The sequence below is a fragment of the Actinia tenebrosa genome, unplaced genomic scaffold (assembly GCF_029948245.1).
Source record: "Actinia tenebrosa isolate PJP-AT-01 unplaced genomic scaffold, QUT_ActTen_1.0 PGA_scaffold7__59_contigs__length_16204524, whole genome shotgun sequence".
In the NCBI taxonomy this organism is placed as follows: Eukaryota; Metazoa; Cnidaria; class Anthozoa; order Actiniaria; family Actiniidae; genus Actinia; species Actinia tenebrosa.
Window position 1 is genome coordinate 5,864,450 of NW_028292584.1, and position 22,668 is coordinate 5,887,117.

The following is a 22,668-nucleotide window of genomic DNA, read 5'->3' on the forward strand; positions in this document are numbered from 1 at the left end:
AATGCCCCATCTCCCGGTAGGGGTACGTTAAGCTCCTTCAACAACCTCCTTACCGTAAAGGCAACGTGAAACCGCATAAATGAAATGTGGAACATGTCCGCGGCAACACCACAACCTTTAGTGGCGGCCCAAATAGCAAAGTTTAACTGCTGTGACCAATACCGCATGTTGGGTCCTGCTAACCATTCCCTGGCCTCTTTACCTGACGTATGCTTCAACATCGTCTCTTTAAAGATATTCCTTACTACTACGTTAAATGATTGCTTACCCACTAAAATCTCTAGATGCGTTACCAATTTTTCGAAGTTGTTTACACCACCTTCAGCATCGTAAAATGGGTAATCTTCCGTGGTTAATAATAGATTCCTTGGAAAATTAGGTGCTTTATAAACGGGCTTATGAACGGGTGTTTTTGGGTGTAATTTTTCCAATCCCTCTTCCAAATCCTTATTGCTGTAAACTAAGTCATCATACTCTTTGAAGTAAATCCCGTCAGATCTGCTTTCAAACTTCGAGGTTACTGCTTTGGGATACAATTTCTTAAATGCTTCCCAATTCCAGTGGCTGTTATGTGGTTGCTCCTCTATGTTATTTCCAAAAGCGTCGTACATTAGTATATAATGGATGTTATACCATCAGCACCTCCGCTTTATCCTGATTTACCTAGGGAGGGGCCTAACGAATTAAACGCCGAGAACTTCCGCTTGAATAAGGCAAATCTAATCCTCGCTTACTTGGAAGGGCAGACAAAACACTATGAGGAGGTCAGGAAGAAATACGTCAGAGCCCGGAGTACGCTACATAAGATTGCGATAACTTCAGGATCCATATCTGTTGTGTTAACGGGCTCCGGCGTTGCTACTTCGCTTACTGGGCCGGGAATAATCGTTGGAGTTCCTTTGGCCGGCGTTGGGGCAACCTGTGGTATCATTTCGGCTTTTGCTACGGGTATTATGAAACAGTTGTCAAGCAAAATATCCAAGCATGACACGACAATAGCTCTGTCAAGGGCTAAAGTAAATACTATCACTGACCTCGTCTCAAAGGCTTTGCGTGACAGAAAGATAGACGACGTAGAATTCTCGCTTATCTTAGCTGAAGAGGAAAAGTACGAGAAACTAAAGTCGGACATAAGGAATAAAAAAACAGTCGTAAAAGATCTTTCCGAGGAATCTCGCAAAAAGATCTACCAGGAGGCAAAAGAAGAGCTTCAAAGAAAGCTTGCTCAGTAAACATCTGCTTCGAAAAGAGCGTGACGGGATTCTATTTACATATTGAACGTCAGTCTAGAAATTACGCGTAATATAAATTCAGTGAATTATTACGCGTAATATAAATTCAGTGAATTATTACGCGTAATACGAATTATTTGGCGAATTATTACGCGTAATATGAATCATTTAGCGAATTATTACGCGTAATATAAATTATTTGCATAACCTTATTTGGCAAATTATTACGCGTAATATAAATTCATCGTATGAATTACGCGTAATATGTTATTGTCGCCTCGGAATCCATCCTAACAGGGGGTGGCTGGGGTCTATTTCATAAAATATTTCGTAAATTACGTCAGGATAATAAGGAATATCCTTATCCAGCCGACAAAACATCCACTCGGCTCTGCTCATATCAGAAACCTCGGGAATAGACTTACCGGTAATTTCAGACAAAAGATAGGGAATAGCTTTGTAATATTTCCCTAGTTTTAATTTTTTCAGCGTTTTCCGTAGACTTTGCGGGGTTGGCTCTTCTAAGTGGTTTATAATTCTTTCCATTACTTCGTCGTCTAAATATACCGGCCGTTGACCTTGAATGTGACTCATCCAGTCTCTGAAGTATTTTATTCTTTTGTATGGCGTCTTCTTACGACCTCCGTTGGAATAATATTGTTCCCTGGTAGCACAAGGCACGGCATTACGAATATTTTTACCGCACTCGTAACACTGTGCTGACGTGTCGTCTTCTATTTGCATTTTCTTACCACAACAAATATACTTATTTGGTGGTGGGGTAACAAACTTGGGTTTCAAGCACTTTACACAGAAATCATAAGCAAACTCTTTACATTCTTCGCACTCCATATATAGACTAACATATTTGCGCTGTTGCCCCCAACCACACTAGGAGTGGGGATTGTCCGTAGGTGGATTTTTGACACGGGTCTTGCCCGTGTTGAGATTGCGCTGGAACCCCCATTCCCTATACTACTTTCAAGTCTAAGCAATTAGTTCCAGTCCAGTTTCAGACTGGAACTAACTGCGCGGACTTGAAATCCCGTCCAGTCCGATATTGGAGGCTTTGAAATGACTTCTCATCTCATTAATTATTCGACTTCGAGTAACTGGAACAAAATTAATTCAGTCCTAGGACTGAATTAATTTTGTTCCAGTTACTCCAGACTGAATGCATTCCTTTCACAGCACTTTACCAGGTTTCAAGTAACATCATGTGACCCAAAAATAGCCCATTGATTGGCTGGTTTACTCATGAATTATTAATGAGTATGAGAAGTATTAAAGAGGACCCTTTCATAATTAAAAGTAAAAGATGTCAATATGGTCCAACATCGATCAAAACCATGGGCTATAGTCCATGCTTTTTGCCCGAAAATAGCTAATTTTGCATTCTTCATGCTGATCATTAGTAATCTTAATCTCCAATATCATCGTTAAATAGTCAATATAATTTATTTCATATCATCAATTGATACTTGAGCCATCCTTTTTACAATAATATTTTCTTTTTTTTTTTTTCTTTTTTCTTTTTCTTTTTCTTATTGTCTGATTAATTATATCTTCGTTCGATCTCTTGTTAATATAAACATGTCCAGATCTTTTATGTTATATTTATAGACCCAATTTTCTATTGCTTAAAACTGTATGTATAGCTATCTATCTCGGCTAGCCCTTGTGGTTATTATAGATAGCATGTACCTAGCTTTATTTAGGTTTTTAATATATTGTATTTATTTTTACTCGTAAATATCATATAGCACAGCAGGTACTAAATAAACACGATTGTTGTTAATGTTGTTATTGTTGTTCATGAAAAATACTTTTTTTTGGAAAACGTATGAAAATGGTCCAAAATCCATAAAAATCATGGCCTATAGTCCATGCTTTTCCCAAAAAATATCCAAAAAGGACTTATTTTACATCCTTCATATATAATTCATATTTTCTCAAAAGGTGTGAGAATGACCCAAAATTGATCAAAACCATGGGCTATAGTCCATGCTTTTTGCCCAAAAATAGCCAAAAATGACTTCTTTTGCATCCTTCATGAATAATGCATATTTTTGAAAAAGGTGAGAAAATGGACTAAAATCGCTCAAAACCATGGGCTATAGCCCATGCTTTTTGCCCAAAAATGGATAAAAATGACTTATTTTGCATTCTTCATAAATAATGCATATGTTCTCTAAAAGTGTGAAAATGGTCCAAAGTCGATCAAAACCATGGGCTATAGTCCATGCTTTTTAACCAAAAATAGCCAAAAATGACTTAATTGCTTTGCATTCTCATAAATAATGCATATTTTTGGAAAAGGTGTGAAAATGGTCTAAAATCTCGCAAAACCATGGGCTATAGTCCATGCTTTCTCCCCAAAACCACCCATTTTTCAAGTGTCATAAATAATTCATATTTTCTCAAAAAGTGTGAAAAATGACCCAAAATCGACCAAAACCATGGGCTATAGTCCATGCTTTTCCCCCGAAAACACCCATTTTTCAAGTGTCATAAATAATTCATATTTTCTCAAAAGGTGTAAGAATGACCCAAAATCGATCAAAACCATGGGCTATAGTCCATGCTTTTTGCCCAAAAACACCCATTTTTCAAGTGTCATAAATAATTCATATTTTCTCAAAAGGTGTAAAAATGGCCCAAAATCGACCAAAACCATGGGCTATAGTCCATGCTTTTTGCCCAAAAACACCCATTTTTCAAGTGTGATAAATCGTTTATATTTTCTTAAAAGGTGTGAAAATGACCCAAAATCGACCAAAACCATGGGCTATAGTCCATGCTTTTTGGCCAAAAACACCCATTTTTCAAGTGCGATAAATAATTCATATTTTCTCAAAAGGTGTGAAAATGACCCAAAATCGACCAAAACCATGGGCTATAGTCCATGCTTTTTGCCCAAAAATGGATAAAAATGACGTATTTTGCATTCTTCATAAATAATGCATATTTTCTCAAAAAGTATGAAAATGGTCCAAAATCGATCAAAACCATGGGCTATAGCCCATGCTTTTTCCCCCGAAAACACCCATTTTTCAAGTGTCATAAATAATTCATATTTTCTCAAAAGGTGTAAGAATGACCCAAAATCGATCAAAACCATGGGCTATAGTCCATGCTTTTTTGCTAAAAACACCCATTTTTCAAGTGTGATAAATAATTCATATTTTTCCAAAAGGTGTGAAAATGGTCTAAAATCGATCAAAACCATGGGCTATAGTCCACACCTTTTGCCCAAAAATGGACAAAAATTACTTATTTTGCATCCTTCATATATAATGCATATTTTTGGAAAAGGGTGGAAAATGGTCCAAAATTCTTCAAAATCAAGGGCTATAGTCCATGCTTTTTGCCTGAAAATGGCCAAAAAAGACTTATTTTGTATCCTTCATAAATAATGCATATTTTAAAAAAAGGTGTGAAAATGGTCCAAAATCGATCCATATTTGATCAAAACCATGGGCTATAGTCGATGTTGTTTTTGTTCAAAAATGGCAAAGAATGGCTTATTTTGCTTATTTCATAAATAATGCATATTTTTGAAAAAGACATGAAAATGTTCCAAAATCGAGGCATGCACTACTTATAGGCCATCCTTAGGCTGTTTTTGGCAGGGTTTAATAATATCTGAAGGATTGAAGATGCTTTGGACTTGCAGAAGATTTCCCAAACAAATATAGAACCAGGTAATAAAGGAAATACCACTGTTCAAAAAGAATTCATAGAAAATACCATGAAATCACATTATACCTTGAGTGCATACCTGGGTAAAAAGTTGACGGATGTGAGCAATGAATTAATATCATTAATCGTCTGTACGTAGTGCATTTAATTAAAAGCATGGATCAAAAAAATCAGTCAATTGATGTATCAGAAACAAGTGTTTTATGTAGTTGTGGTATAATATGGTTAATCGTATGTATTTTGCAATATTATTGGTTGCTGGTATTTAGAATACGTACATTGCTGTCAGATTTATAATAAAAGTATTTAAATCTTTGTTAACTTGTTGAATGAGGGTTGTGGAAGCTCAAGTCATCATTGTCCTCATTTAAATGAGCATCAGTCAATCGGCCAGGTGATTTATGTCCGAGGGGAATTATAGTAGTAGATGCTAGGTAAGCATCAATAGTTCTTTCCGTACATGCTGCAACAAATCGAATAAAAGGTCTCACATCTCCATGATTAGCTTGATTGAGATGCTCATAGTAATTGTGTCGATCTTGAAAGCGTATAATCACAGGAGGGAATCCCGCACGCATGAGAATAGTGTTCATGAGAAGTCTCGCCGTACGTCCATTCCCATCGGTAAATGGATGGATATATACCAGTTTATAGTGAGCTAGAGCTGCAAATTCTATCGGATGCAAAATTTCTGGGTCTCTTGAGAGAAGCCACTCATTAAATTCATTCATGAGGCCACCAAGCTCTGATGGACTTGGAGGAACATGGTCGCTAACAAAAACTTGGGTTTGTCGGTACCTGCCAGCTTCTAAAGGATGCGCATGACCAAGGACCCTTTTGTGAATTTCAAGAATATCATTAACAGATATGCTCTCAGATTTCTGAACTAAAGTACCATTAATAAATTTCATTGCCTCGTCAAGGCCAAGAACTTCATTATGTTCAAGGATACTCTTGCCAGATATACCCATTTTTGTCTCCACAATTGCACGAGTCATTGACAGTGTCATTGTATTCCCTTCAATTGCGTTTGAATGATAAATATGTTGATAATATGCTTCCCGTATCGCTCTTTTCATGGTTACACTGCCAGCAGGTAAACTAAAAAGCTTGCGTCGCTTTTCATCGATAATATCCAACATGTCTCTATCAATTTGTTTCACTTTCGGTAACGTTCTTTGCCGATTGGTCAAAGCTCTAGAATCACTAGGATTGATAGATAAAGCTCTGTTATAAAGGTGCTCTGCTTGGACAATGTCCTCATTTTCTAAAAACTCTCCATATTGTAATAAAATGTCAGGATGATTTGGAGCCAAAGCGATGGCTTGCTGAAAGAGTTTTATGGCTTTTTCTTTTTTGCCATCTATTTTCATTGTTGCGGCAGCTTTGAGGGCTGCTAGGGCCTCTCCTTCCAATGGTGATGGGTCTGGAATGATAAAACAAGTATTTATAATGAAAATTAAAGGATTTTGGTGAAGTTCATCTAGCATATGATTGGCAGCATATACATGTAAGGGGTATTAATAATGGTAATTGAACTTCGTGTCGTGCAATTTTGGTCTGAAATCAAACTTGCAATTACAAATCGCACTCCCGCTACACGGTCATGCGATTTTGTAATCGCGCGTTTGATTTCAGACCAAAATTGCAAGACACGAAGTTCAATTACCATTATTAATCACCCTCCTTTGAACCAATCATATTGCAGGATTTGGTAGTGATTACAAAAAGGATATGATTAAATAAATAATCACTCTTCATGAGAAAGTGAGTGGACCAGCCATGCAGCTCCATGCTTGTAGCAATAATATTAAAGAAATAAAATTGAGAATTATTATCCAGTTTTGAACATTATATAAAGGGTATTAATAATCACCCTTCATGAGAAAGTGAGTGGGATGGCTCCACTTATGAAGAAATAATATTTAAAAGCAACGAAATTGAGAATACTCCAGCTTTATAATTTCTCTGTTGAAAGGGCGACCCTTAATTTAATGTGAATTATCTCGAATATTTGACACATTCCAGTCAAGGAATTTCAAAGTGTTTGTATTGTTGAAGTTGTGCATTATTTTAACTTTACCGTTGGTATTTGTTATTTTGTAAGCTGAAATAAGGCTAAACCTATATAAATGAGTCAGTGATCAAGGAACACAGCCATATTCACTAATTTGCTTTTCATTTTTCTGCAATTTAACCTTAGATATCGCATGATTTCAAGATCCTTGTGGCATCCCATAGGAAAAACATCAATAGCTAAAACCCACTTTATAAATACAATGAAGTCTTATTTTAATTAATATTCAAATGAAACAAAATGGCAACACGTGATGATACATCATCTATCCATTATTTTTCCTATTTAAAAAAATAAAATTTAAAGCTTGGAAATAAATAATAATCTTAAATCTAAAAATGTCACAGAAGAGTATACCATAATTAAATTAAACCTTTTGAATTAAATCGTTTTTCGCAGAGAAATAAGCTTATGTAAAAGTAAAAGTGCAATCTAACACCAATATTCTTAAATAAAATAACATTAAACTAATTCACTTCATAAGTATTTTAAGAACAAAACAATCAATCAATTGAATATTACTGGTTTAATATTGTTATTTCAATGGGTAAACCGGTAGAGACAAATGCTTGACGACAAAAAATATGTGACGAATAAATGTACCTGAAAATTTCTGTATTGACGCCAGAATTATATGAGGCCTCTAGCTTATAGTATTGATTCTGCAGCATTAGTGATATATTATAGGACAAATAAATAATAAAATCAAAGACCTGGTTAGATTGTTACCTGGTCGTGGAATCTGTTCAGGAGCAAGCATCAAGTTGAAGCCAGGTGGCTCGAGGGAAGATTTGTGGAACAGATTGCCCATATATGTAGATATATACATAACTAAAACAGTCATAAAAACACCAACTAGGCTGGCAAGGAGAAGATGTGCAAAGGACGTCATATTTCGTGTATTGAATTTGAGTAAAGTTTGTAATTTGGAGCGATTACAGAGCTGAAGGAAAAATTGTGACAGATCGTCCGCCATGTTGTTTTGGTTTGTGTACTGTTTTACGTGCAGCATTCCGATTGGTCTAGAGCCGAATTGTTACGAAGGAAAATTTGTTGCCGAGCAACTTCCGAAATTTTCTTCGGTGGGCTATCGGAAATGGGATAAAAACATGATTTGTTCGAAATTCTTCATATTCCCACTGCTTTCTTACGACCCATAATGCTTTTTGATTTGGCTAATTTAATTCAGCTTTGAGGGGCACTTTGCACAGATACAATAGAGAGAAGTTATAGAAAGAGAAAGGAAAATGAAAAGAAAGAGAACAAGAGAAAAAGTCTCAATGCCTCATATTATGTCTTGAAATTGAGACTAGGTACAAGAGCGGATCCAGCCAAAATTTTAGGGGGGTCTAATGGAGTTTCTTTTGCCAACACAATGGAAATCAATAAAAAAAGCATCTTATTCTTCAGTTGTTTTTTTCCTGCTGAATGGGGACTTCAGCCCCCTGGATCCGCCCTTGAGGTACGCTGATCAAACTACGTACAGCTTAGAACAAACCATAAACTTGAAATACTTCTTTATTTAATATCTTTATTTTGTCTGTTATGAAATAAATATTTAACAATTGTAAAGCTTTAGTCTAGTATAAAAAAATGTTGATAATATGATTCTAATATTAGATACTATGTGGCTTTTTATAAATTTTACTCATTTTATTGTACGATTCAAACAGGCTGGGTTCTTGCAGGAGTGGGGTGGTGTGTGGTGGTCCCTGATTCTTAACCGTTGGCAATTTTTATTGTTTTAGTAATATATATTTCTTGATAATATTAAAATTACAAATTATCTAATAGCTAGTAATATTCTTATAGAAACCCTTTAATCAAATTCATGCCCAGAAAAAATGAGCGGTCCCCAATGTGTAGTTCCAAAAATTATCCATACCCCCTCATGGAGGAATTTTTTTAACACACCCCCCTACCCCCCGGAAATTCCAATTTTCTTCCATACAAACTCTGTAATTTCTGTTCTTTCTCTGACCCCCCTACTCTTCAGAAATTCCAAATTCCTCTGTGGGGTGGGTATGGATGATTTCTGGAACTACACAATACCTGGAAAAATTGTTCTACAGCTTGAGATACGAAATATGTACATTAATTTGTTGGTTGCTACTTTGTAGATAAATCAGATTCAGTTAAGTTTACAACAAAAGTTACATCATGCATGACCAGTAATTCTAGGAAGTCAAATGTAGCTTTCAAGACTTTCAAGAAGCCAAAAGTCCAATCAAATCATGAGACATACTGGTCATGCTTGACGTTAATTGGCTGTAATATGTGTATTTTGAATGTGTCTTGTTGCATGGTAAACCAAACATTCTGTAGATGTTTGAAAAAGATGACTTGGTTGAGCTAAAACGATGCCTTGATTTTACTTCATTGCTAGGTGCCTGAAACACTGACATCATGGGATCTATACAAGGAAAGAACAACAGTCTAAATAATACTTCAATATAAATAAATATAATCCGATTGTTTCAATAGATTTCTAAAATCTCAATGGACTCTCAATACTCCTTTTTTCAGTCCTATTCAGTGACAACAATATAATAAAAGTTCCAAGTCAAGGTCGGAGTTGCCAAGCATGGTAAACTCCTAATAATATGAATGAAATAGTAATGTAGTAAACTTCCGCCCAGTTAGCTCGGTTGGTAAGGGTGGTGGCCTGTTGGTCTAAAAGAGTAGGCCCCGTCCTTCTTCAATATATAACCCTGTATCAGGCAGACATAAAAGACCCACTGAAGATGCTGGTGACAACCATGCTAACACTCTACAGGACTCACACTGTAATTGGCAAAAGCTGTTGTGGTGTCCCTGTCTGGGAAAAAAACATATCTCATAAATCAATAGTTTTGCTATGGGCGGTAACTCCAACCTCGACTTGGAACTTTTATTATTTTGTTGTCACTGAACAGAACTGTAAAAAGGTTGAGTATTTCTCTGTTGCTCAGGTTTAGTCTTGATTTTGTGTAGAATATTCAAGTGTTGAAGAGAGCATCTTTGGGATTTCAAAGTGTTTTTATCGTTGAAAATGTGCATTCTTTACTTTTTATCCATATAATCCTGTTAAATATGACTCCAATCCCACCATATTTCGTTTTGCTTCATTTGATTTCATTATTTTTTGCTTCAGTCTGGGGGTTAATTTATGCAGTAGCATCAGAGTGAGGGCAGCAGTGACCTTGCGATGATAGAGACATGAATAACTGACTTGTGCAAGATGTTAAAAAAGGTATTTTTCATTGCAAGGTCACCACCATCCTTGCTTCAATGCTCAGGCATGATTACCTTCAAGATGGCACAGGGAAGCGTGAAGGGGACTATTAGCACTGATTTGTACTAAATAGCACCAAAGAAAAAAATAACTGAGTGCATACCACATATCAATAATTTAAGAAAAATGAAATTGTGTAGTTCCAGAAATCATCCATGCCCACCCCACAGACGAATTTGGGGTTCCGAAGAGTAGGGGGTCAGAGAAAGAACAAAAATTACAGAGTTTGTATGGAAGAAAATTGGAATTTACGGGGTAGGGGGGGTGTCTTAAAAAAATTCCTCCGTGAGGGGGGTATGGATAATTTTTGGAACTACACATTGCACAAAATTGCACGAATTAGTAAGTTCAGTACAATTCAGTTTTGGCCATGGGACTATGAAACTGTGCACTTATTTTGTTAGTTAACGTTTTCACAGATGTAATGGTATGTACTTTAACGATAGACATATTGCACTATTTAGTACTATTTAGAGCAAAATAAATTTAGTACTGTTTCACAGATTATCGGAAGGTCTCTAACATAAGAGCTAAGATTTAGAGATAATTTCATGTTATAAATCACTTTAGAAGTATATAAAAAAGTTTAAGACCTGGTAGTGAAAAAAGATTTTATTGTTTTTAGTGAATAAATTGTACATTATTTTAGTATTAATTTTAAGTCTTCCTGTCAAAGTCTGTTATGATCCCTAATTAATGAAATGTTTTATTCCTTAGGAATTAGCAGATGTTTTTAACAATACTTAAATAATTAAATTGTTAACTCTGAGATAATATCTCACTACCCTGGATGCCAGTGGATTTATGGTTCTTAGGCTGTGTTCATAATGTGTGGCAGAGGGGGGGCAGGTGAAAATTTGAAATTTCCAGAATAATTCTTAACACCCCCCTTAAAGTCATGCAAATACGATCCCCCCAAGGCTCGTATCTTCTTCCAAAAATTGTGCATCCCCCCATTTTTCTGATAAAAATTTGTCCATCCCCCCTTTTTCCTACCAAAATTTTCCCAATCCCCCCTCAATTTCACCTGCCCCCCCCCTGTCATACATTATAAATGCAGCCTTAGGAAATTTGCAAGAGAAAATTGCCCCCCTCCCACTAGCTGTCTTGGTTTTGCTCCCACTAAACTCTACCCTGTACTCAAGAGCACACAAAGCCTGGAAATCAGAACCTATGACTATCCCCACCCCCCTACTGATGACAAACCCTCTGGGCACAGGGTAGTGGCTAGCTAGCTCAGAGTCTGTCAGACATCGAATGGTGATACCCTACATCCCATTACATTAAGAATAGAGGTTAAATACACCTTCAACAATTAAATAGTAAGGACCAGTCCCTTGTGTTAAATACAGTATGTATGGATGTTTCTTGGAAAGACAACTTCATGTCTAAATATTTTGGCTTAAAAGTAATCAGTAAATGATTATTAGACTAATAATAAAATTAGTACTCATATTAGCTTAACATTATATGCTCTTTTCACCCAACCTAAAGTTACAACAACAGCAGCAGCAGTACAGCAATAAAAAGAGTAGAAACAATAATATTAACACCATTAATATTTTAATTAAGAATTGGTAACAATTCAGTGGCAGATTCAGGAATTTTAGAAGGGGGGGAGACTATTAAAAAGGTGTTACTACCAGGAGTGGGAGGAAAAGTGGGAGGCTTACTAAGGATAATACTGAGAAATCTGAGCAAAAGGGTTTGGCTAGGCACATCCCCCCCCCCCCCCCCCCTGGATCTGCCCCTGCTATTACAGGCTGGCTATGGAGCATACTGTATTATACCTAAGCAAGAGAAATCATAGAACTGGACATTTTTTTTTTTACAGCAATTCTCAATTATCATGTGAACTTGGTAGCTGCAAGTAACCCATTGGAAATCGTTTTTTTTTTTTTTTACCGTCACTAGTCTAAATCATAAAAGGTACCAAATGTAAGATTATGGATAAAATGTGTAGATTTAGTAAAAACATGCCATTTTGGCTATAACTAGTGATAGCCTTCATCAGAATGATTTTTAAACCAAATCTACATGTTTTATCAGTTATCTTACAATTAAAATGTTGTCAAACGGGAGAGCCTGAAAGATACTATAAGAGGTACCGACTTTTTTTTTGATTAACAGAAGCCAAAAACATAATAAATTTCAGCGTACAGCATTCATTTACTGAGTTCACATAACATTAAAATAATTAAAGCCCATATCTAATCCAGGCTCTTACTATACTGTATCTCATTTGTATGAAGTTCTGTCAAATACTTGATTAATCAAAGCAAAAACACCAGAACAGTCTGACGTCTGGATTTGCAATAGAAACGAGAATTCTATATAAACTAATGAAACGTTAAAAAATTTAGTTTTTAAAGAGAACAGTGTGTATTATATGAAATAACCCTTAATTAAACTGATTGCAGTTCTTTATGAATTAAAATCAATTTTATAAGTGAATATTAGAGAACATAAAAGCGAATTGTGAATGGGTTTAAAAACCATGGCACACACAAATCATAACCTAGACTTTCTCAAAAACAATTTTTTCTTTTTCAGTTGGTATCTTTAATATCACTTTTGGTATCTTTTGTATTACTTGTGACTTTGTTGTTTGTTTTTTCCCAGCTTCGCAAAAAATTCTTATCTTTTCTGCTAAGCCGATTCTCAAAGAAGAAGAAAAGTAGTCGACTTGTGGCAAGTCTTAACCTATTAACCCATCACATGAGAATGTTATTCCTGCAAATTTATTGTAATCTAGCTCTGCCATGGTCCCAAATCCATACACAATCTGCTATAGACTAAGTCTGGTTCATAACATAATCCTTTCGTGAAGATTAAAGGCCTATTCATACAGGCAACTTACAATGCAGCTTTTTGGCAATATCTGCAGCATTACAAGAATTAATTTTCATGAATCAGAACTATGTTATTACTCAAGTTTTGAGTGCATGCCATATATCTGTGAAATACATGTAGCACAAAAACTAAATAGAACTAAACACATCTAATTCTATTGTTAAGAAGAGATAACTAGCTGAAAACTAGTATGAGCTGCGTCGGTGTTTCTAATGAAACAGCAATGATAGAAGGGTAAATTTTACACAGTGAAAAGATGAAAAAACTTACTGGCATTTCGGAAGCTAGTCCTTCTATTGTTTTCAATTGTTTCATTGGTGCTATTTTGTACTCTAATAAGTTAGTACTTACTATTTCACAGATAAATGGTTTGCACTCTATTAGAAGCAAGTGACTCAAGAGCATTAATCTTTAGTTCTAAATGAATTTCTCCAACAACTAAAGGTATGTATAATTATGACTGTACAATAATGTTTTAATCTGGTTTTCAATATGCAGACTTATATGACTACCCACTTTTTGAATATTTTCCAAGATCTGTCTCCAATCAAATACTTAAGAGCTATTTAGTTACAGCACTGTTGAATGACAGCACAAAAAAACAGCAAACAAATATTCCAGTTTAGAATTCTCTTTTTTCAAGCCTTAGCCAATTGTTAGTGCATTAAAATGTTCAGACATTCAACTAAAACCCCTGGAATTTTGATCAAGTTGTATTGTTCTGTAATACATACTTCCTGAATATAAAAAACATGGGACTTCATAAAAGAAAAATAGACATAATTTGCACACCATCTGATTAAGGCTGAGCAAAAGCAAACTTGAAATTGTAGTATTCAAGTGGGTGTATTCATAAAAGTCTGAGTGATATTGAAAACCACAGTGAATGGACAATATGGTTAAATCTATGATTCAAATTGAATTTTTCCCCTAATAAATATTGAAATAGTTATTAATAATAAATATAAATCCTAAGTTTAGAATAAGATTGAATACGAAATTAAAGTAATTCATGCTGTTATCCATGTAAGGTTCTTATAGAATTATGCGAAATTAAATAATTAATTGCACTTATTAGTCATACAACAGATATGCCACTGTACGAAAAAGTTCTATCGGCAGAGAATAATTAATATATTTATTCATTATCCATATCATAAATAATAAATACATCACACCATGAACTTTAGTAATTACCTTGAGAGGATAGCCAAGTTCAATCAATCAGACACAAGAGCTGATAAAGATAATTAGATAATTATTTGCTCAAATGAATTTGTTTTTGAGAATCCCATTAGCAATAGATATCTTCACCAGCTGAATGACAAGTTTTCAATAAAAGAAGTAATATAGATTTTTGAGCATGGAGGTCAACATTATTTTGCTCCTCATCCTAGGCTCAAAGAGATTAATGAGATTCATTGAAATTGAATGATTGATATCAAATAATAGGAATGGCACATGCCAATACCATATTTACTTTCTTATAAGATTTAACTTAGCCGAGAAGCTTAATCTTCTTTGGCAGATTTGAGTGACAACACTGTCATGTGACTAATTAGTGCCGGTTATTGACTACCTATAGGTCCCAGCATTAAAAGTATAAATGCATTATAAGTTAAGCAAGAGCAGGAAATAGAAGCTCAGGAAGGAGAAGTTTACACACATCCATTGTTATAGCTTAGTTACTCATATCCTGAAGAGGCAAACCATCGGCAGTGGTGTATCCCCTGTTAACAACAAACACGTTACAAGTTATTTTTGTCTTGTTTTAAAGAGCTTACCTTCAGGGGGTAGGTCGGGAGGTGGTTAGACCAACACGCCTAAGTTCTTCACTATCACAATCCTCTAATACTCTATCAAACCTGTGAGTAACAGTTGGATAGCTGAAAGGACAGACAGCATGTCACTCATAATTTATTGCCCCTATTAATGATGTGCAAAAAAATTGGGAACACAAATATCACATTGATTTAAAATGTACATGTACAAGCGTACAAAAATGTGAAATGGAAAACTTTTAAAAAGAATTTTATAAACATAAATGAATCTGACAATCTTCTAAGCGTGTTTGCAGTGCATGAATATCTTAATACCACCTGGCAAGTGTTTTGATTGGATGAGAAGTATATATTATACTTCAGTTATAATTGTCTTGTGATTGGTGTAATAGTTGTCAATCAATTCTGTAGAATACAATCTTCTAAAAGTGTTTGCAGTGCATGAACACTTTAATACCACCTGGCAAGTGTTTGGAATGGATGACTAATATATATGATACTTAAATTACAATTGTCTTCTGATTGGTGTAATAGTTGTCAATCAATTCTGTAGGAATGCAAGAGTGCAATAAAATCTAAATAATTAACATTAATGCTATGAATTAAAGTACTGTAACAACGTTTCTCATCCTTATATAAAATCTACTCACAATTTATCAGGGTTTTCATCTAGACTTGTCACTAGGCGATCACAAGGTGTGACAGTTTCATTTTAATGAAACTAATAAAGATGTGCCTCTTGAAACAATACTTATTATTTAATAATTTTTATTATTATATGACCATGAATCTTAGAGCCTGGACACTAGCAAATCGAGCAATCTGATTGGATAGATTGCATCGCGGACTGGTCTAGATTCTCCGGTATTAACCGGTACGATTGCATATTAATCTTACGGCAAAAACATTTTGTCCTTTTCAATGAAAAGTGGTCATATAATAAAACTCTTATCAACCGAGCTTGGTCGGTCTGTACGGGATAATCTTGACCTCGGTTGGGTACAGACCTTGCTGCGCTCGGTCTGTACATTCCGACCTCAGTCAAGATTATCCCGTACAGACCTCCCGCTTGGTTAATGAGATCTAAATAATTCCCTGTCTATTTTATAGAACAAACAGAACATATTTTTGCTTGATGTTTGATTACAAATAAACTACGAAAAGAGAATTATCAAATATCTAATACACTTCAGTGGCTAAGAAAAATCTAGAATTCTTTTTTACCTATTATCTTACATTGTTACAAACAAAAGTATGACCATATTTAATGTATTTGCATACTTCTATGCACTGGCTTTTTGCTGCCAAACAACAAGGTTTTACATACCTTATCTGTTAAAACCAGCTACCTTTCAATTGAAATGTGTCAGTTTAATGTACAGAAGTCTGTGCTTAAAAGTATGCATATACATTTTCACTGGTCATACTGTTGCATGTCGCACTGTACAACTAAATAAAAACCCTGAATAGCAATTTAGCCTTGGCCAAGTCTATGCCTGTTGACTGTCAGATATATAATTAGATCTTGGCTTCATTGCCTGCTTCTGATTGGATCTGTCACTCTTTTCATTGCACATTATGATTGGTCATAATTGATAGAGGGATCCTGGATGAAGCATCCACAAAGTATGCATGTAGTACAAACTTACTTCAGTAAACTAAAAGGTTTTATTCCATGTTGCATACCAAGCCCGAAACACATTTTAAATCTTATGATAATAATGCCAACACAGAAGAAAATAATGCGCCAAAGTTAGGAAAATTTCTGAGAGTCCATACTTTTGTGACCTTTGCTGACTGCATTGACATCACCCATTGCAACACATGCCTCTCACTTGTCGTATAAAATAATCATAACCTTAGAGATCTACTGTGGCGTATGTTTTATATTGTCATACCCTTGCTGTAAACATTTTGAATTTTCTATCAATAGCTTTACTAACTAAGTTAACAAGCACTACTTCAGTTTTCGTATGAATGTGAAACGCTTGCAGCACAAATGCAGTCATGACATGGCAAGGCATATGCCAGAGCAATCACATTGCGTGAGAAAAGCAGCCAATCAAAATTCTAAGAAAAATTACAGTCATGGGAAGGCATGCATATTGCACCAAGCTTTCACAGTCGCACGATAACTGTTCTATTGCTATTTAATTCCTTATTGTGCTGTTGCTGCTGTTATTAGCCCCTCATCTATGAGCTTAGATTTTAATTTAGTACAAGCTTTTGTGATTTCAGGCTAATTTGTGCAATAATAGGCATTTATTTTAACTAACCATCATAGGCGTACTTCAAAATCCAAAGTGGTTTATATATAAATTATGTGTCATTTAAATTTATCAACCTGAATGAAAATTAATTTGCCTCATTAAAGGTTGCCCATTCATTACCAAGTGTTGAACTCATAATGCATATCATATTAAGGTTAGGTTACATTCAATCCATATTTTAATAATAACATGACCCACACAATTAATGAAAAGAGGCAAAAACCCAGACGCCTTGGGCTGTACATTCATTGTATTGTATTGTGTAAGGGACTGTTCATATTTATCATTATTTGGGTTGAGGGGGTGGGGGTGGGGGTAGGTGTTACTTGTACATGTATGGGTGAAAAGATGTGGGGCTTAGAGAAATATGGGTTTACTTTGTAAAAGGGGATGGAGTAAAAAAGTATTTGTTTAAATTTTCTCCCATACATTTATATGCCTCCCCCCCCCCCCCCCCCCGGTGCATATACACCTGTAATCAATAGCCCCTAATTATGGAATTTGGTGTACTAATAATATATAAAGATATTAACTAAGGACAAACACATTAGTCACTCACCGTTTGCCAAACTTTATGTGGATAATCAAAAAGCAGATTCCCAAGACAATGCACAGTACCCCAACGGTAATGTAAGCGACACCCAGGAAGGGGTTCTTGCCACCAATCCAGGAGGTGGTACTGATGATGACCCGCTTCTCACCATCAAAGCGAGTCACTGGGTAATCTGGCATCATGTTAAGGGGAATGTTCATCATGTTATATAATAATGCAATAATGTGATAATATCGCTGGTCATTGACCTGTGACCAGCAGTTATTTGCAGTGCTGTATCACCACCATCATCTACAAACGCACATTGCCATAATTATCATCACCATTATCATAACCATCACCAACATTATCACCAAAAACATCACTACCGAAATTAAAATCGCTATCACCAATATGATGATGATCATCATCATCATCAGCATCACCATCATCAACACCACCATTATCATCAACTCCAAGCTATAGTTCAATTCTAATAAAACAAAAGGATACTGTAATTAATCTTTACCACATAGGTTCCCTTGGGTAGTCCATCTTTAAAGTCTTTCTCCAGAACAACTTTACGGTAGAGCTTACGGAATGTAGAGAATGCTGCAGTCCTCATCCAGATGATGAAATCTTGATTAAGGAATCCATTGTCATTTTTGTCACTAGGATCAAGCTCATAGACTGGCTTTTGCCAGTCACGTGGCTTGGAATACTTGCTGAAAGCATCCTTTAGATCTCCAGAAGGATTCTTGAATTTGACAGTTCTGTCGGACTCCCAAGCAATGTTCTTGTCTGTCAGAGGGACCGGAACTTTAGTGCCTGGTGACTTCATGTAAGATAGCTCGAAAGTATCTGTTTCAAAGAGCAATGAAAATTCCAAGCATAACTCATTACTTTGTATTACTGATGTAAAACCCAATTAACGAATAGCACTAGTTGCAGTAATGTAAACTATTGTCATTTCTATGCCAACCAGAGATCAATTTCCTGATGAAACAAAGCAACTTGGCAAGGACTAGATATGTTAATAACTGTTGATTATAGTTGGGAAATTAAAATCACAATGCTAAGTGTTTGAAAACACTAACTAGTGCTATACTGTACTTACTCACACTTTCAATTTTTTTATTTAAGAATCAAGGATAGCTAAACAGTAATGCACTACTAGATCAACTTATATTATATACAAGTAGATTTTGTTGGGTTTCTCCCTTGATTCAGAAGTTTTTCTTCGGGTTGATATCTCTGATTTTCTTCCTTTCTCAAACACTAAATTACAAAGTTGCAATCCAATCTGTGTGTTGTCTGTGCACTGGCTTACTGCCGTTTTCATAGATGTGCAAACTCGTCATCCTGGGGAAACCAGGGGTAAAGTTCTGTCACTTGTTTCTCGCTCCCAGAAAAAAAATACCCCTTGGCTTGAAGTCTGTTAGAGCTTGTTCTGGAAGTACGAATTATGGTAATCTCTTTCCTGATTGGTCAAGTATGCATCAATTAATGTACATGTAAACAAACATGTGATGGCTTATTTTGAATTCAGACTTCCGGAATAAGTTCTAATAGACTTCGTGCCCAAGGGTGTTTTTTCCTGGGAGTAAGAAACAAGTGACAAAACTTTACCCCTGGGTTCCCCAGGATAGCAAACTCACTAGCTGCTAGCTGCATGATTTATATTCAATTGTTGATGGAAATAGCAGTAAATAAACCCTGGGGTTATTGTATTGTAAGGTTTAATGAAATTACTAAGGTTGTAATAATTTCTGTTGTTACAGTACAGCCTAGATGTATGTCATGGTAATGCACGTGTAACACCCATGTACTCTGTTAACGGAGTACACTCGTACTAGTGTAGTTCGTCCATTCGCATGTAGTACACTCTAATAACTTGGCAAAATTACATGCAGCCCAATAGCTCATTAACTTCAGTCTGATTCCCGAGGGATTCGTAATGTAATTCGTAAAATAATTTGTTGATTGCTGAATAGGTGATAACACAGATGTTTTTCTTTTCCTATGTAAAATATATATACTCTTACAATGGAAATCCATGGTAGAAATTAAAGTATGGCATCTATATAGTTAGAGTACCCCCCTCATATACAATGTATAATATTGCAAATCTGTAAAGAGAGTATTGCATTTCAATGTCTAGGATACTTACCATTAAAAAGGCTGTTTGCAATAGCACCACATGGAGCTGTTGATGTACCACTGCTGTTCTTATCAAATGGAGCACAATCTTTGTTTACTGATTGTTGTAGTTGACCATTCAATTGTAAGTCATCTCTTGATCTTACGTAACGACGATGATTCTAATTGTTTGAAAGTTAAGAATATTAATAAACATCGCAGTGCATGACTCTGAATTACTCAAGCTAGGGTAATAGTCCTCCTCGGCCTGGGCATTTTTCCATTTCAAACCTCATGTCTTTCTCTTCAGAATAAGATTTTTGGTTTGAGTTGTATCCAATGGCATATTCTTCTCATATGCAACGGAGCACAACCGCTTAACAAAGAAATGACATTCACTGAAACATGGTCTGAAATGGGAAAACATCATGCCTGAGCCGAGGAGGTCTAATGTATTTCCAATATAATTTGACAAAAATTATATAAGTTGACAAAAAATTTATTGACAAATGTCTGCTGAAATTACTTACAGCCATTCTCATACAATTACACTGACAATGAGTGCTGACAAAAGAATTATTAGACTTTTAAAATATATTTTTTTATGAGGGCAGCACTTACTATATAGCCAATCATTAACAAACCCATAGCATTCACACCATGCATAATCAAATTGGAATTTAAAAGTGTATTTTTGTCGAGGGAGAAACCTGGAATAACTAGAGAAAAAACTCTCAAACTTCAAAACTAGGAGAAGAATTTTTTTCTTTGACAATGAAGCACTATTATAATGTACAAATTTGAGATTTAAATTTAAATTTAATTTAAGATTATAATTATTCTAATGTCATATACAATCAACAGATATTAGTTTCATACCTGATAGAAGTTTGAAAGGCCATAATAAATAAAAACGTTCCCTGAATAATCAGATGAGAGCTTGAAGCTCATTTCACAAGTACAGGTTTTGCCAGAATTATTGACCTCGTGAAAAAATTCATCACATCCTTTGTTTGTTTGGCTGCTGTTGCAATGAGTATATTCAATACTCCTCTCCTGGACCTAAAAAAAATACAAGCAAGATACTAAGATGGGTACATTTAACAAACAGGCCCTTTCTTTTAGCCACCCTTGATTTATTTTTGTTGCATCTGAGTAGATAACGATTTGGCGATGCATGACCAAGAAGAGTTGCTCTATTACAACTCAAAGCACAAAACTATGACCACATGTAATGTATTCCCTCTGTCACTTCTATGCACAGGCTGCACGCTAGTGAACACTCAGTGTTTTAATTTACAAATAATAACAAATAAACACACACTCCTACATATGTCAATGACATCACACTTATTAGGATATTGGAAGTATAAACCCTGATATCTCTAAGATATATCACTCTGTATCAAATATGAAAATAATCTACTATTCATTTCATGTAGAATCAATACTGAAAATACAGAGTTAGGCATTATAAGCACTTTGACCACCAGGGTTGGTAGGGGTGGGGTGACGCTACCTTCTGGAAAATCATATTATTCCAAGCTCCCACAAGGAATTTTGACTTGGCCGCCATCTCCAAAAAGTTGGAAAATGCAATAGACATAAGTAATAAGGGTGGAAATTTGATTTTATCAGCTATCCAGTGGTGGGAAATTTCAAAGATTTCTAATTAAGAATGTCAAAATGCCCCCCTGGGCTTAACATTGATGGGCATAAGGAAGTAAATATGTGGTTTAGTGAAGGACTAAATTCAATGACATTGGAAGGGGGTCATAAAAGCACTGAATTTTTAAACACCCTTTCTAAGATGCGTTTTTCAATTTCTATACTTCCTTTCACGCGAAAAATTATAAAAAGGGAAAGAAATATTTTAGTATTGGTGGAATTCCTGTGGATTTGGCATGTTTATCAAAATTTAAATTGAGAATTGTTAAGAACAATTATTTAACGAATTAAACTGAGGGAAAATCTAATTACGATTCTACCTGATTATCTGAAAACGAAACAATAAGCATATCTGATCTAGTTTCGATTAAATAAATCAGGTTTGGGGTTAATTTTGTCCACAGTTATGTGTCATTAACCCAAAATTTTGCAAGCTTTTTGCGAGCTTTTGAGTCTTTTTCTATTGGTTAAGTATATAAAATAGGCCTTAGCCATATTCAATGGATTTCTATGCTCAAAGTAAACAATGCTAAACACTATGTCGACAAAATACCCAACGATCAACATAGTAGACTGAGATAAACTTACTTTGCAATGCATTCACTATAAATTATGACAACTAAAATGCTTAATTGCAGAGAACGGATTTAAAATGCGACTTACACCATCAGAGGCGACAAGAAGTACAATACCAATCGGTACAAAAACAAATCCAACGACGAAGAAAACTGGAAGAGCTGTCGAAGCAGTTAAAATCGGTTGCCACGCCTTTAGTCGCTGCTGTTTGAACGCTGTGTCTAAAAAAGAGAAAAAAATAGCGACTGTGTTACTTAAAGTAGCCTTTGAGGTGTTTTTCTACTAGTTTTTTAGGGGTTTAGAGGGCTACCTGAGGGCTTTCGCGAAGCTGTTCTCTCTGAAGACCGCTCCGCCATCTTGGATGTTGCTGTCACCTGCCTTCAACAAGGAAGGGACTAGAACCTACTCGATCAGGGACGGACCTATGACATAAACAGGAAAGACGTCCCTTGGTCTATTCCATATCATTTATTAATTTCTGATATAAATTTTATAAATTTTCGATTTTTTTAAAAATCAATCTCTTTACGACACAATAGCTCACAATATTTAATAACATATTGA

At 35.4% G+C, this 22,668-nt stretch overlaps 2 protein-coding genes across 7 annotated transcripts; both read right to left on the bottom strand.

Annotated features, from left to right (window-relative positions):
• Positions 1–5,059: 5,059 nt before the first annotated feature.
• On the bottom strand, positions 5,060–7,991 carry LOC116297284 (protein adenylyltransferase Fic). The gene is made up of 2 exons (XM_031705486.2): positions 7,741–7,991; positions 5,060–6,360 (listed from the first exon to the last, which is right to left on the bottom strand). Exons 1-2 carry the CDS (start codon positions 7,985–7,987, stop codon positions 5,252–5,254), a joined length of 1,356 nt encoding a protein of 451 aa, XP_031561346.1. The 5' UTR covers positions 7,988–7,991; the 3' UTR covers positions 5,060–5,251.
• Positions 7,992–8,522: 531 nt separating this feature from the next.
• LOC116297285 (cell cycle control protein 50A) lies at positions 8,523–22,508 on the bottom strand. 6 transcript variants are annotated; one of them, XR_016121716.1, is made up of 9 exons: positions 22,415–22,508; positions 22,192–22,325; positions 20,740–20,922; positions 19,892–20,042; positions 18,235–18,582; positions 17,749–17,914; positions 14,923–15,024; positions 10,300–10,350; positions 8,523–9,424 (listed from the first exon to the last, which is right to left on the bottom strand). XR_016121716.1 is itself a non-coding variant. In XM_031705488.2 (9 exons), exons 1-7 carry the CDS (start codon positions 22,458–22,460, stop codon positions 14,925–14,927), a joined length of 1,128 nt encoding a protein of 375 aa, XP_031561348.1. In that variant the 5' UTR covers positions 22,461–22,508; the 3' UTR covers positions 8,523–9,424; positions 14,336–14,375; positions 14,923–14,924. The 6 variants fall into 6 exon arrangements, 5 of the variants coding, with proteins under 5 accessions (XP_031561348.1, XP_031561352.1, XP_031561347.1 ...); XM_031705488.2 differs by lacking the exon at positions 10,300–10,350 and adding an exon at positions 14,336–14,375; XM_031705492.2 differs by lacking the exon at positions 14,923–15,024.
• Between the last annotated feature and the right edge of the window lie 160 nt (positions 22,509–22,668).

Coding starts and splice junctions, on each gene's coding strand:
- LOC116297284 (XM_031705486.2), bottom strand. CDS start 7,987: ATGGCGGACGATCTGTCACAATTTTTCCTTCAGCTCTGTAATCGCTCC. Junction 6,361..7,740: donor TGAACAGATTCCACGACCAG/GTAACAATCTAA, acceptor TTATCATTCCAG/ACCCATCACCATTGGAAGGA.
- LOC116297285 (XM_031705487.2), bottom strand. CDS start 22,460: ATGGCGGAGCGGTCTTCAGAGAGAACAGCTTCGCGAAAGCCCTCAG. Junction 20,923..22,191: donor TTCTTGTCGCCTCTGATGGT/GTAAGTCGCATT, acceptor TATTTTTTTTAG/GTCCAGGAGAGGAGTATTGA. Junction 15,025..17,748: donor CACATAAAGTTTGGCAAACG/GTGAGTGACTAA, acceptor CTGTCCTTTCAG/CTATCCAACTGTTACTCACA.